Here is a 16,505-nt window from a genome sequence, read left to right on the forward strand (position 1 = left end):
GTAAAGACAGCGCGGAGAAGTTGTGCGTGTTTATGGGATTACGACAGTCAAATGCCAAAATGAGGAGAAAAAGCGCTATGATAATGGATGCATCGTAATAGTGGCGTTGGCTATCGAGACTTTCCTACAAATAATTTCATCTTCTTTCTTGCTTCAGTGAAGCGTTATGTAAATAAGCTTGAAATCTCGTGAAGGAAAAAAAAAAAGCGGAACAAAAATTAACAATCAATTCTCAGAGAGGCTAAGAACATTTCTGTTTGAACGCTAAGGAAATCTACTTTCGAAGCTTTCACTCTCTCTCTCGAAAGAATGTCTCTTCATCATACGTACTCCGATATGAGCACGAAAAAGGAAAAAAAAAGAAAAGAAAAGAAAAAGAATATTTCAAGAAAAGTGGAAACGATACAAACTTACAGTAGCAGCCGCTTTCGACCAAAGAATTAATCAATAGTGTGCGCACGCGCTTCAAGTCGTGCGTGATTTTGTACAAAAGTGTGAGGAAAATGAAAGCCGCGATCGACCATCAGTGTTACAGAGACATGACGAACGCACACCGTTATTATAAAATATATCAAATTCATATCGGAAAGACGATAAACGCGTTGCGGTATATACTATATGATGTACATATGAAAATTATATATTATATATGCGTAAAATGTACGAGTAAAATGCGGCACACGTATGTTTACGCTAATTATAAGTTTGTACATTTTTGTTCTTTTTCTAAATGGATTATACGATACTTCTCTCTCTTTCTCTCTCTCCCTTTCTCTCTTACTTTCTATTGTAAAAAATATAGAACGTAAAGAATTGAATTCTTTTATATAATAAGAATTTTGGTATTTATACGATGAATCACGTTCGAGTTATCATCGTTCATATCTCTCTTTGGAGCATGATCGAACCAAAGCATAATTAATTGGATTAAGGATTGATTGGAAATTGATGGATTATAAATAAATAGAAATATCGGATAAAATTAACGATAATACTTGTAATAATCATAATAACGATAGTAGCAGCAGTAGTAACGATGGCAATATTATTAATTACAGTAATGTTGTTAACAACGGCGTCACGTGCGGCAAGACTTCCGATATCGTTTAGTGATTGATGATTTATAATTGTAATAAGGCGACGCCAAAGGTAAGTTCTCTGTACCTCCGAAAGATGGATAAGTAAAATCTGAAGTCAATTATGAACGCGCTTTGCCATATCGTCCCTATCATAAATGTTATAATGTAACTGGTAGTAGTATCCAGCACATATCCGGTCCTATTCATAAGATTTATTTATTTTCTTTCTTTCCTTTCTTCTCTTTTCGTCGATTACGTGTACACGAAGTTACACAGGAGAAGTCGAGTCACTTTTTAAATTGATTTTCTCACCTTTCACCGTTCCTCTTTCTTTTTCTTTTTTTATCCAGAAGAACGATACTAAAATGTGTAGTGAACGAATGCGCGATCGACCGGTCATCATACTAATGCATTAAGATTAACCGCAACGAATAAGATTTGTGTGTGTGTGTCTCTCGCAAACGTGCGCGTGCGCGCGCGCGCAATCGCATTCTCTCCACAGTAATTAAATCTCATAATTATAACGTTACATCATTTAGCCTACCATTTTGAATGCATTTTGCGCATGCTGCTTCTTCATCATCATATAGTCATTATATTATCATCACTATCGCGCCCTTTTACTTTCTCTCCTCCTCTGTGAACCTTATTACACGAACACATATTTATTCTCATCATTAAAACCAGCGCATAGAACAGAATCATACACATGCACATACATACGCGCCACTTATACACCTCCATCACATACATACATACACACATACACACCACATCACATCATATCATATCATATATCATTTTTCTATCGATCAAAGCAGTGTAGTCGAATACGACAGACGAACATCTGATACATGGAGCGAACATCGTATTTAAGGCTTAATTTTATTTGTTCGTAAATGTTAATTTCTGCGTGCGTATTTCCACAAGCCCTCATTTTATTTTTTCACCTCTTTCTATAATTTCTCTTTTTTTTTTCTTTTACGCACGAAATAGCATACACATTGACAGATGGTTACTTTCGTTCTCTCTCTCTCTCTCTCTTTTTCTCTCTCACTCATTCTCTCGCTCATTCATTTACTCACTCATTCACTCATTCATTCACTCACTCTCTTTTTATCTACCAATTTCTATCTTTCTTTTTTTATTTCCTCGAAGAAAATCCGTATTCGCTAAGTATTCCGGGCTGATTTAAGTAATCACTCCATGAAATACCACGTTATTTGTTTCTTATATCGCTTTTTTTTTTTCCTTAGTATATATGCATCGCTCTCGTTCTTCCGCCGCTTAAATTCTGCTTCTTCACTTTCTCTGCCTGACCTCGGAATCTTTGTTAGGCGTTGGTTTGCTGCAAATAACAAAATTATACATGAAGAAATAGTTAAAGGGACTTGGCAATAAGCGGAAAAAATGAAATTAGAAATCCTGTGTTGATATTGTGTTGGAAAATGAAAATATTTAACCCGGATAGATTGGTAATGTAAAATTCATAAAAAAATATCTAACGTAACATAGATAGGTATTAAATTCAAGGTTAAATAGTTTACTATCTTTGACATTATTCATCTTTCATCATTAAATACTGTCAAATTTAAAATCTTAGATTTTCTTGTCAAAAAACATGTAGAATTACACTTTAGTGTTATTGGCAGTATTGATAAAAAACTAGTAAAGTCTTCTTGTTTTCCGTCTTCTCTTTGTGAATCAAGATGTAGAGAAGAAGATAAGAATGCATAAGAAATTCGTATAAATGATCATTCATTCCATTTGATTGATGGAATAAAATATTCCTTACACGTGATAAATTTCTGTTAATCGCGAATTCTCGAGAATTCTTTAAATGGAACATTAATTTGAAGATATTCGTACTTAATTATTCCGGTTTCAGTTTTGGTTCAGGTTTAATTTCAGCTGAGTCTACCGAATCAGTCGAAGAAGAAGCTGGGAGGGTTACTTGCAGAGGAAGTTCGTTATTATCAGACTTTGCGGCCTCGGGACTGTGTGAAGAATGTGTGTTCAAAAATAAAAAATAAAACAAAAAAAAAAAAAGAAAGAAAAAAATTATAAATGTCTATGATGATGTCGATAAAAAATCAATAAAATAATGATTTCAATATGAAATGAAAACTAGACTCACGTGTCGGGACTCTGCTCGGTATCGGACTCATCAAGTTCGGCCTTATTTCGTTTCTTTTCGTAAACGAGAATGATAGCGCAGAGTACTACGACCTCACCGCAGATACCAAGGAATGGCCAGAGTGCGGCGAGTTTGTCCTTGACCCTAAGTAAGGAGACAGCTTGCGCGGAATGACCCTCCGTTGTGTCGGACCAATTATAAGACACCCTACAGTATACCTTACCGCGATCGTTCATCTCAATGTTTTCGACGGTCAAAACGGCACCGTTAATTCCTCTCTCTTGATCGCGAGTGATCTTGACTCTACCTTTGCTAGTGGTGTAATTTTGATTGCCAAACGTCCATATGATCTTCACACCTGGACTGTGTTTACCGTTACATACCAAAAGCAATTTCTCACCTTCGACGACGCTTACCGATTCGGGTAAAGCAACGGTCGGTTTTGCTGTAAAATGTAATTAAAAGAAATTATGTTAAATATGTTTTAAATAGAGGCTAACTAATAGATATATAATCAAACGATTTTTTGGAAACGCTAGAAAACAAATGATCACTCACGTACGATCCTGTAGTCTGTCGAAACATTGCCTACTTTACAAGAATAATTTCCATAAACGGCAACATCCTCGATTTTCAATACTTCCAGGGTGCTAGTCTCGTTATCTATCTTGATGAGTTCCTCTTTACCAGACAATGCCGTCAATATCGGTATTTTTTCCTTATACCATGCTACTTTCTCTCCGGAGCTTCGATTAGCGCACTCTAACGACAGAGGTACTTCCTTCTGTGTAAGTACTCGAATCTTCACATCTAACGACACAACGAAAATTTATTAGTCTATATTAGTCAGGGTATACAAACGTTGCGAGCGTATTCTCTCTACGCACAAAAATAAGACAAAATATTCTATAAACATAGATCATTTAAAAGCTTTATTAAAAAAGTTATAACGTAAATTGTGTAAAATTGTTGCTCAAAGATGGTGCTCAAAATTCTTCTCTGAACAATAATCACCTAACCTCACTCCCTTAGATTTTTATTTGTAGGGGAAATTTTACAATTTATATTATAACTTTTTAATGAAGCTTTAAATGAACTATGTGTTTACATAATTGTTTGTTCTAACTTTTATGCATAGAATACCCTCGCAATGTTTGTACAAAACATTTGAGCCGTTGGACCGAACGGATCAGGTCTCGAACCATGTGTTATCCAAAGCCCTCCGGTCAAATTCTTCACAAATATCTATTTTTTATTTGGCATGTAGATGATCTCACACATGTATACACATATATATTTATTTACATAATATATATTATGATTTTTGAGTTTTAATTTATTTAAAGTTTACTTAACGATCAAATAATTAACCGATGGATCTCCATTTCTAATTGGAGCTAGCTAAATATGATTTTAATTATTTACAAAAAAAGCTTTTCTATTAATCTTCGATTAATATTCTTACGAACATCATCATTTAACGTACTTACGTTATATGAATACACATACGGTCGTGTAATCGTTATATTTACATTTCTAATTAACTAGATGGTAATTAAATGGAATCTAACGTTCTATGCAAGAAAAACGTCGAGCTAAAGGTTATAATACAAGTCCATTACACGACGGGTGATTTAGATTTTCCGTGCGAGCCGTAAAGTGCGAAAAAACGAAAGCCCTTCGGAAGTAGGCTAGATATCGATAAATCGAAGAAGCGCGCTGTTTTTAGATTCGATATGTTCTGCTTCCGTTATAGAATCACCATGAGAAAGAGACAGAGAGAGAGAGAGATAGAAGGATTTTATATTAAACTTTACGGCTCACACAAAACGTGCACTATTTTTAGCAATCTGAAAGGGAAGAGTATAAAAAGAAAAAAAAAGGAAGAGAAACAGAGACAGAGATGATAAAAAAATATTGTTCTTTTTTTAATGATATTAGTACCTTTTACTCGAATCTTATCTGTTACGAATCAACATTTCTGTTATCAGCGTTTGGAGATAATTTAACTTCGATGTCGAATTATTTACGATAAAATGAATAAGAAAATATTATACGAATGTATATAATGCGTAAATATATATTCGAAATGTTAATTAGAATCATTTTTTTTCTTTTTTTGTAAAATTGTCTCTGACTTTTCTTCAAATACAACAAAAAAAAAAAAGAAAAAATATCACCGTCTTGTGTGTAATCGACGAAAGCATGAAATTTTTATCGTGATACCGTGCTATCTAGGATATGTAATTATTATCGATATCGCTTGGCATTATTGTAAGCTCCCTCATACAGGGTGTCCCAGTTATTTTCCCGCAAAAAGTTATTAACATATTTTATAAATGAAAATAAGAACAAAAATTATGTCACATTATGAAATCCCTAATTATACATAAACTTTATTAGTTAGATTAATCGGAATTTAGATGAAGTTTTTGTTTTAAATAAAATAGTTTTAATCAATTTTTGAGGTTATATACGCAAAAGTAATTAAACGATATTTGGAAAATTTAAATAGCTCGGAATTATAACTTAAATTCATGTAAATTATTTTCTACTTTGTATTAACAATAATAATAATATTAATAAGGATATTATACTTAAAAAAAAATAGATAAAAAAATATACAGAAGATTACATGTCAAAGACATGATTTTTCACATTTTTTTCGTATCATAAGACAGAGTAATGGACAATTACATTTACGGCAAACTCTTCGTATATTTATTGCAACTTATATTACAAGAAAATAAAGCGTAAGAACGAAACAAGAAAAAAAAACAAAATTTTATAGATTTTACGTAATTTTTAGAACGTTAAGCATTATCAGCACTTATATATATATGTGTCAGTAATTATGACAATATACTCTAACAATAAATCAACGCATTGAAACTATTAATTTTACGATTTATTTTATATTACAATTATTTATATTATAAAATAAATGATAAAGTTAACTTTTAAAGTTTTTTTACTTATTGTTAGTTCATTGTCATACCGGCACATATATAATATGTATATAATAAGAAAAAAAATAATCAATTGTTTTCATTTTGGCTCATTGTAAGATTTAGTATTAGATGGGGTCAAACCCTTAACATATTAATAACTACCAAAGTAGAGTTTTGGCAACGTATATCAAGCTTACGTCGCAACTCGAAATATGCAAACCGAACGGCACGCTGTCGTTTAATTTTTAATTAATTACACACATTTTATAACGGATTGCTTCGACGAAACAACCAAAAATAATGTCGTTACAACGTTCACAAACGCAATTATAAATAAATAAATAAATAAATAAATAAAAAAGAACGTTTTGTCAATAAAACAACATATATTAAACAATAAAAGCTTTTTAAGCGTACTTCCCATAGATTGTGTCCCTAAAGTATTCCTATGCATTTGAAAATCGAATAATTTGTTGCAAATTGATTGAACTAGTGTTACCAAAATCTATATGCTATATAAAGTACTATATCGATAAAATTGATGCTACAATTAATCGATATTTCTTTTTATTATTATTCTTGAAAAACTTCATATAACACATTAAATATCTTCATAGAATAATCTCAAATTTGTAGGTAACTTTGTACAATTAAAAAAATATTATTCAATTCCAAAAAGCATGCAAATATTTTTAACGACACGTTTTTTTTTTTTTTCTTTTCATATGAGAAAACGTTATTTCACATAAAAGTATTAACGAAAAATAAAAGGAGATTATTGATTAATTATTTTATTAATTTTATTCTTGCGTAGAGTTTTTTTTATCCATCGACATCACCAAACTGATCCTTCCAATGAAGATAAAACCATTCAAATCTAATTCTAGAATTAGAATGTCATCGTATAAAGATGTGATAGAGGATTATTAGTCAAATAACGAACATTGATCATTAATCGAATTACTACGACAAAATAGTGATGATTAGGTGAACGATAATTATTTCCTATGAAATGTCATCGTATGTCATAGAAAAAATGAAATTCAAATTCAGTGAACGGAATGAAAGAAAGTGTTCTTGATTTGTCGATGTTTGTGTGTGTAAGTGTATGGGGGTGTCGATAATATTTACGATATTACTATTTTTGTTTCATGCAAAGCACGCATATAAAAACAAATAGAAAAAGAAAAAAAAAAGAGAAAAAAAGTAAAGGAAGAAAATAGCAAATTATTTTTCATAGGCAGGAGGTGTAGGTGGTATAATAATAATTCTACACGACTCTTAAAGCCATGAGCAACAGTGACGTTTGACTACTTTCTAAATTACAATGTACTAAACACGTAAATAAGAGAACACGTAATAACATCTCTTAATACGATGGCTACCAATAGCGTCACACATATCCATGACACACCGAGTTTAATTGAGAATCCAGCGTCACACATTTGTTTTCGCAATCAACACAAAAAATAAGTCATAGACTATGTTTGGAATATCTTATTTGTGACTGGATAGCAAACGGAACACGCTAACTCAATAATCATATGATTATATCATAAACTCGTCACGATATTATAAATTAGAAGATCTCAATAAGAAAAAACTCGATTGCACGTGACTCCAATATCCAAAACATAGCTTCCGGAGTGTCTATTAACTTATCTAGGTATCCTAGACTACTTCTCGTATTCCTCGAGTAGTCTCGAGTACCTACTTTTTATCCGAATAAAAGCTAACGAGTAAGAAGAGGATCCGCCAGTGAATTGGGATAGGTAGTTTAACTCATCGCTTTCAATCAATTTTAAATAAAATCATTTCAATAGTAATTTGAAATTGTTTAGCTTACGCTACGTCACTAGCGAAGTCCGAACATTGTTTAGATTTGTTGAGAATCGCAATGAAAAGAAATAGATATTAGAAAAAAAAGAAATAAAAAGAGAAAGAAAGAGAGAAAGAAAGAGAGAAAAACATATCGGAATACATCAAATGTAACGAATATGCGATCATGCAGAGTAACAATGCAATCTTACATATATATATAATACATACATACATACATTGATTTAAGCGTTTTGCACATACTTTGGGATTTGACGTAAGTAAAAATACACAATTGCAAAAATAAGATATAAAACAAGAAACGAAAATGTAGATAAAAGAAAAAAAATATGAAGAAGAAAGAAAGAAAGAGAAAGAAAATGAATCGCGTGTTCGATCTACGAACCGAAATATAGAAATAGATGAAAAGCGTCGGAGCTGTCGGGCGTGCACTTGTAGTCGCCTTCATGGAACTCCGTGGCCTGAATCGCTGCTAGCTCGCTTCCTCCTGTTTTGGCCTTCGAACGGACGACCAACTGACCGCTCGCCAACTCCGGCTCGAGAGTTTGACCATTTCTAGTCCACCTAATGTTATCGTCCGGCTGGAGGCCGCTGCATTCAATACTCCAAGGTTGACCCTTGTGTACGAGCCTCGGTCCCGTATAGTTCACTTTATCGGGAATTACAATACACAGACATAAAAGACAGAGATACATCGAGAAAACACGATGATGTTGTTTCATGGAATACTGGGCTGATAAGGAAGGAATAGGAATGTGATTGTTGTTGATTAACACTAAACCTCCCAGCAACTTATGTATACCTAATTATATCCTAACCGGTCATCTGTGACCGGTTTTCAACAAGTTTCATTTTTTACTATTGAATATAGAGATCAGGGATATCCACCCTTATGATTTTCTTGGGTCACATTAGAAGAAACAATTATTTTGCAATGCAGATTATTAATATATTAATTCTAATAACATTGGTCCAGCACAAAAATTAGTAAATAATGTACAGTATATGTTTTAACAAAATTTACGACTTTTTATTGGGTCGCATTTATTATACTGTTAAGTCGCCTGCGGCCTGTAGGGTTGGACAGCCCTGATGTAGATAATGTTCAATTAGATATTAAATAATAATTAAAATGATATTTATAATTATAATTGTCATAAAATCAAATTTTAAAAGGCAAAGCATTCGATGCAAACAATTTTCATTCTACATTTATAACTGATTATTCAACCTATTGCGGTATATGCGTTTAGTGTTAAAGATAACAGGATTTTGTTCTTGTTGAGAATTTCAATGAGTTTGATACGGTAACTGTCGGAGAAAAAATACTGTTTTGCTAAATAATAAAAATTATTGTTGTCATCACGATTCCTTGTTAAATCATTTTATATCAGGAACTATCGGTCATTTCTGATCTATATATTCTGTCTGAAATATAAATGGCATTGTCTATAACTGTCGAAAAAAAAGGGATTTCAAAATTTCTGTATCATACTAAAATTGTCGGTAGACGTTGGAAAACTTATTGTTAGCTAACTAGTCGACTCCTCAATTTTGAGCATCACGTGACTAATTTTGAAAACATAACCTTATTGTATCGTATCTATTTGAATGAACTTTGGTGTGTAATCTACAGAACTTGATCTTTTAAGTCGAATAAAACGAATATTAGAAGAAGAAAGCAGTATAATCTTCTGATAAGATTTTACAAGAATAAGAGGGTCATCGACTGGATTATTAGAAGAAACGAATCAGAATTTGATCGTACCTGCTGCCATCTGGAAATAGGACGGTACATAATTCCGAAACTACGAACTGTTTCGTCAATGTGCGCAGTACTCCCTAGCGAATATTTCAAACTAGCGCATGTTTGAGAGAAATAGAGAAAACCCGAGCACGTGATTAATTCAACACGAGCTTCGAACAAATTCGGACGTGCCAGTATCAAGATTTACCTTAACTCATGGCAGTAGAAATATGTTTTACTCTTTTTTACTCTTTATTTTATTATAAAAATTAAAAAATAAATCTAAACATAAAATAATCGATTAATTGATGCATTATCGAACGATAACGATATTATCAACCGAGCGTCTATCACGTGAACTAAATTAACGATCTTACTAAACTCGATACAAAGAACGACAATCAACCAATCAATTTATTAATCAAACGAACTATTTTTAATTGGGATCAATAACGGTTTGTCCACACAACACCCAAAGCCACGAGATTCCTTCCTCGGATCTTCTTTAATTTTTTTAACGGACTTAACGCGTATACTTATTTAGATAAATCTACACGATCACAGTGGAAAAGAACAATTTAAATTTTGTCATGACGTCAGACGCACATAAATTCAAACGCACCTGATAAATATTAAAATACGAACAATAGGAACAAGAATAATAATTAAAATAATCTCTATTCTTCTCTTTATTTCTACCTATGTCATAAAATATACTCTAACTGCTTGTACTGTATACAAAAAACTGCAAAATTATAATCACATATTTAATTTTCAGCTGGGTACAGTGTTGCCACACTTTCTTATAGACTAATTGAGATTTATCGAGTAAAAACTTGATTTTCGGATCGTTTGTAATTTTTTCTCAATAATTGTTTAGTGAAAGTCAATAAAACTGTGCAAAATTGATTTAAAAGAGTTGAAATTACGTAAAATAAAGATTCAGGACACTTGGTTGCTTTTAATCTTATATTATTTATGTGTTTAGGTTATGTGACTGAATCGCCGTAAGATCAAATGTAAAATAACAATTATTTTCAATTGCAATAACTTTTAAACGACTTAATGGAACAATTTGAAATGTTTAAAGTGGATTAAACATGAAATAAAAAAACAAAAAGAAATGTTCATTCTCTCTGTAGCATTTTGACATATCTCCCACGAAACCCCCTTAAATGGCTAGACAAAAGTGCGCATGTTACGCATCACACGTCATAGCTGGTCAATAAGATACTTCCCGTTCTCAACGTTGCCACGTCATTAGAGAAGAAACATCACACAACACACACACATTGAATATAAGTGTGTGCGTGTGCGCGTATAATTAGGTTTCGGAAAAAGAAATGAAAATAAACCTTAAAATAATGTAAAATAAATAATTCTCAAACCTAATATATACATATTCATATATGTGATGGTAATTGTAACATTGAATTAATTAAATAAAAAAAAAAAACTATTACATTATAAAAAAAAATGATAAAATAATTTTTTCAATTTTTTCAATTTATGAATTTTTTCTCTATTACGATTGTGCCTGAAGGGGATGAAAAACCACGTGATTCTTATTCATGTTTCATTGGAAAAAATGTAATAACAATTATACGATAAATACAAGACCATCAATTTGAATAAATACCTAACACAACAAATAATTAGAGAACAAAGAATTATTGGATCGAGCTCTCATCGATTTTAATTCTATCGTTCCATAGAAAACACTCATACATAGAAAATTCGATACATAAATGAAACATCAACTAGAGAAGAGGCAAGAGGAAATTATCTTGCGATTCCACGCTAGTGACGTCATTGATCGGATACAAAACATTCTACTTGTTAGAGAAAAAGATTCATGATAAATAATAGAATTTTATAATAAACAATGAATAATAACTGTACTTTCACCGAAATTTCTTTCTAAGATTTAAATATATACATAACACATATACATATATACAGAAATTCGAACTTTGAGCCTATAAAAAGATGTGAAAATTAGTTTGCGAACATGTTTTTCTTTATTTCTTCTTTGTGTGCGTACGATGACTAACCACACACACATACGCGCGCACCCATACACATTCGTATCGACGATAAGTATGATTCGTATTATATCTTCGCATACATTGTTCGTTAATGTTTGTGCTCAAGTCACGAGTTTATTCTCCTATGACGTTCTCTCAACAATAAAGTCGGTCAACCAACAGAACAAGATGTGTTTTATAACTCAAAAGAACGATGAATAAAAAGATGACAATTTTTAGATTCTATTTTGGAAGGAAAAATCTTTGAATAGATAATAAGAATATAATTTAAGGATCAAATCCGGTCTACTCCAAACATATTTAAATTAAATACGACAGAAGACGTTACGGAAGATAATTATAGAATTCCGCAGATAGCTCGTATACATTGGTACAAGGAAATCACGGAAATCTCGTCGTAAAATTGATAAAGATAAGATGAAAGATCAAATAAACGCAAATAAAACAAGTCGAATTAAGTTCTTTGTATTTTCCTTCATAATGTTGAGAAATAAACTTTTCTCGTTACCAGCTTTAACATTAGAACTACAAAAACCAGTAAAAATAACGCTATTTCAAATAAAATGAACAGTTATTTATTTCAATAATATTGCATTTATTCTAAATAGAGATTGATTGTGTGAATAAGAACTAATAAAAATATAAACAGACTTATTTTATTCGCATAATGTATTTTGTCAATTCATTTTGACTGGTTTGGTAAAAATAGGTATACACTTCTAGTATTAACGAAGATTGGTAATATGAAAATAAAAAGAGAATCATAAAAATAAATGAACCGAAAAGGTAATTATCAATTGATAGTATTTTAATCAGTCTTTCGATAAGAAAGACAATTATGAACCTTATTAAATTGAGTGTTTAAAAAAAAACTTTATATCAGTATATATAATTATCGATTTAATTAAATATTAAATTAATATATAATAATATCACTAATAATATATAAAATTAAAATTAATTTTTAAATTTATAATTTTATATTTTTATGATTCCATAAATTATTTGCATCTGTAAACAATAGTAAAATAAAAAAACAAAAGAGTGTACTAGTGATCAATCAGCTATTCAAAAAATATTTATGTAATACGTAATATTAATTTTGTTTACCATTTTAAAAAATTTGTCTTAATTTAAATTGTTTGAAATTTGTTGTCATTAGCTTCACGTACTAAATACTTGATTTTTAAAATAAACGGCTAGAAACATCAATCAATCAATTACATCAAATAAAACTGTTCTAAAATCAATAGTGAAGAATTCATCCTATCAGAGCACAATAATTCGGTTAAATTCCGAACAATCATCCATAGTACAATGATTATAAGATAGGAAATAATGGAAGTACGAAGACGCTGAGCTCACGAGATAGCTAAGAATCGATATCTCTTCGATAATTTACTCCTCAATTTTCTCTTTGTATTAAAATACATTACTTAAATTTCATCGAAATGCTATTACGTTCATTCAGAGAAATCCTGAAAATTTCAATTAAATACTTTGTTTATTTTATAGAGAGTAGGTTGGTGGTAATAAATAAAGGAAATAAATTATATAGGATTAAGGGAAATAAAATATCAAAATTTATTATCAAATTGTAATTATGTGTAAAACAAAACATATGATAATAGTAAAATAAAATTTATCATGACACATTTATTGGTTTTTCAATGTTCACCAGAGAACATAGTTTGAAAAAATAACTGTCTTCTCTAATCCTATGAATCTTCCAAAGGTATGCATTGTACTAAAAAGGTAAGGATTGTATAGATATATAAATTTTATCCCTGAAATGAATAGTTTCATTGAAAAGAAACGAAAAAGTGATCGAGAAAGAAAGAGGAAAGAAGAATAAGAAGAAAGAGAAAAAAGACAAAAAATATTTTCCAAAAGATCAAAATGACCGAAGGAAATCAAACACAGCAAACACAGATTCTTCGTTTCGTGGTGCTACGTGAATAAGAAATAAGGTCGATCGTTGCGCAACCAAAACTTGCCGTTTGGCGTTAGATTATTATAAAACGCAATGCAGAATGCGAAACGAAACGAAACGATACGACAAATGGCATCGAACGGGAATCATTCGCGACAAACAAGTATCGATGTCAGATGTAATTAATAAAAAATCAAACACGCGATAAACAATATAAAAATCCAACGAAGCTACCACGTCGCATGTATTCTATTAGATGCAAACCTATCCGACAGAAAAAAAAAGAAAAAAAAAACACGCGACACATTAAAAATTAAATGAACGTTAAATTAATTCGGCGTTTGTAAATTTTTTCCCAACGTCTGCGCGCATGTGCATCATTATTTTTCCTCTCTCCGTTTAACGTTTTGCGAGCAAACACAGAGGAAATTCTTCGAATGTGTTTTTAACATTCAAAAGCATACACCGCGAGAGAAATAAAATAACGCGACGCGGGTTGAATAACATAAAAATATGCATATATCTATTAATCGTATCTGAGCGTCTTTCTCTTTCCTCAAAATGTACGACAATTTTCATACATATATAAATTCTTTGATCAATTTTATAATCATTCATCCAGAAATATTTAATTTTTTGAAATGTATTTTTCAATTAGGAACTTTCGTATATTTAACGAATTGTTTTGCGGTTAAAATTGTAATAAAACAATTTGAGATACTTAAATGAGCGTCACTTGAAATTTGATGCGAATTTTTCGTCTAAATAACGTCATAATTATTATAGAATATTATATATTATAATATCACGTTTTTATTAGGTACATACAATCATTCTTATTAAATGTAAAAATCGATACAAGTTCTCGTCTCGACTTTATTTGTTTTATTCAATAAAAACAATTCCATTTGTGTTCAATAAGCAGCACGATCTTTGAAGAACCACGTGAAAAGATTCGAGGACGATCAATAACAATTCAACGTCCTACTAACCACCCGTATACCTCATGAGCCAGTAAACCCTACAGATTATAATCATCGCTAATTCAAACTACATGATTCGTTGAAAATAAAGTAATGAGAATCCACGAAAGTATGAAACTGTTTTGAGGTGCTACTTGACTTTGACCTTTTTTTCTATCAAGTTAATCTTAGGTTATTTATAATAACTGTGCCGCGCACGACCACGCAGAGTTCTCATCGAGAAATGAGAAAACATTGTTAGTAATAACAAGGAATTTAATGAAACATGAACGTAAACCATCAGTTTTTAATTAAATTCAAATTCATGCCTTCATTTTTTCCTCAACTTTTCTTATATCGTAGAAATTACTATAGATACAATGCATTGTTTGTTAAATGCTGAGATAACTAGTTACAAGAACCAGTGCATACATATTCTCTGTAAAGTATTCGTTTATTCCTTTCCATTTAAAAAAAAAAGTAGACAAATAGATGAATGGTAAGAAGAAAATACGATACACCAAAATATATCTTCTGAAAAAATATACATTACCTCATGTCGCATACTTATTATATATTTTTATTAATTATCATATATATATATATATATATATGAGAATATTATAACTGTATATTATGTATCACTTTCTATATATGCTATCAACAAAATATAGAAAATAAAAAGAATAAGTTTGATTTTCCAAACTGATAACCACAATTCTTAGTTTGTACTTCTCTAAAAGATACGTTCGATTATAGTTTACAGACTAAACGTAAGTCTACATTGTGAGTTGGATGAAAAAAATTCATCATTGGCAAGCTGTTTACATTGAAAGGAAAATAGAGGAAAGAGTAAAAGAAGACAGAAATAACAGAAATAGAAACTGGTTAGAAGAAGAGAAACAAAAGAGAAGGAAGAGATTTAGGAACGTGAAACATTGGGAATGTATACACACACACACACCTTGGAAATAATAAGATAAATTATATGATTTTCTTGTAAGTAAAGGAAAAAAAATAAAAATAAAAAGAGAAAAGAAAAGAAAAAGAAGAAAAAGAAGAAGAAGAAGAGAGAAGGTCAAATAGCAAAAACATGTTAATAAACATGCTCGCTTTAAAGGCGGGCAATTCGAAGGAAAGACTAGAACTCACCTGCCTGGACGGACTCGAGGGTGCCTGCTAAATATAGCATTCCCAGCAGCACAAAAGCAGCTCGTCTCTCCATCTCGTGGAGCTAATGTACGCGGTATCGCGTGACTGTGTGCGATGTGGGAGATATACCAAAGGTTTCCGTTTGCACGGGGACCTTATCGATATAGAAGAGAAAAGGGAATAGGAGAGAAAAGGAGAAGAAGAAGAAGAGAAGAAGAGAAGAAAAAGATGAAGATGAAAATGAAGAAGATAACGTTTAAGGAATGATGATGAACCACGAAGAAAGACGAGACAAGACTTTCTGTAAGATTGAAAGCCTCTTTGTTCACTGTTGTATTGTCCTCGTCGCCTTCGTTGTTGTTGCTTTCACAAAAATGTCAAGACTGTTTTTCGCTGTCCCGTCCTTGTTGTGTTACCCGTCACACAGCGAGCAATAGTACTGAGTAGTGGTGAGATAGTAATACTAGTAATATTTCCTTCTAGTTTTACCAAAGGCAAGATGAAATTACGATCCACGGAATCTCGCTCTCTTCTAGCACCGTTTACACGCACACTCGACACTCTTGTGGCCGCCACGGCGTATCATTAGTGTCCGATACCTTATCGTTATCTCTTCTTAAATTCCTCTCTTTCTCTATCTGTTCGTCTCTATTATCT

General features: G+C 31.4%; 1 protein-coding gene across 1 annotated transcript; it reads right to left on the minus strand.

Moving 5' to 3' along the window:
* Positions 1-977: 977 nt before the first annotated feature.
* LOC122523510 (basigin) lies at positions 978-16,039 on the minus strand. The gene is made up of 5 exons (XM_043645297.1): positions 15,849-16,039; positions 8,392-8,655; positions 3,775-4,026; positions 3,217-3,661; positions 978-2,427 (listed from the first exon to the last, which is right to left on the minus strand). The coding sequence occupies exons 1-5, from the start codon at positions 15,919-15,921 to the stop codon at positions 2,382-2,384; spliced, it is 1,080 nt and encodes a 359-aa protein (XP_043501232.1). The 5' UTR covers positions 15,922-16,039; the 3' UTR covers positions 978-2,381.
* Between the last annotated feature and the right edge of the window lie 466 nt (positions 16,040-16,505).

Source organism: Polistes fuscatus, unplaced genomic scaffold, assembly GCF_010416935.1.
Source record: "Polistes fuscatus isolate 324 unplaced genomic scaffold, CU_Pfus_HIC Scaffold6, whole genome shotgun sequence".
NCBI lineage: Eukaryota > Metazoa > Arthropoda > Insecta > Hymenoptera > Vespidae > Polistes > Polistes fuscatus.

What these genes read in the sequence shown, in the direction of transcription:
- LOC122523510 (XM_043645297.1), bottom strand. Translation starts at nt 15,921, where the DNA reads ATGGAGAGACGAGCTGCTTTTGTGCTGCTGGGAATGCTATATTTAGCA. An exon ending in CCTCGAGTCCGTCCAGGCAG is followed by an intron (nt 8,656 to 15,848) that starts GTGAGTTCTAGT and finishes TTCCCGATAAAG; the next exon opens with TGAACTATACGGGACCGAGG. An exon ending in GACAGACTACAGGATCGTAC is followed by an intron (nt 3,662 to 3,774) that starts GTGAGTGATCAT and finishes TACATTTTACAG; the next exon opens with CAAAACCGACCGTTGCTTTA.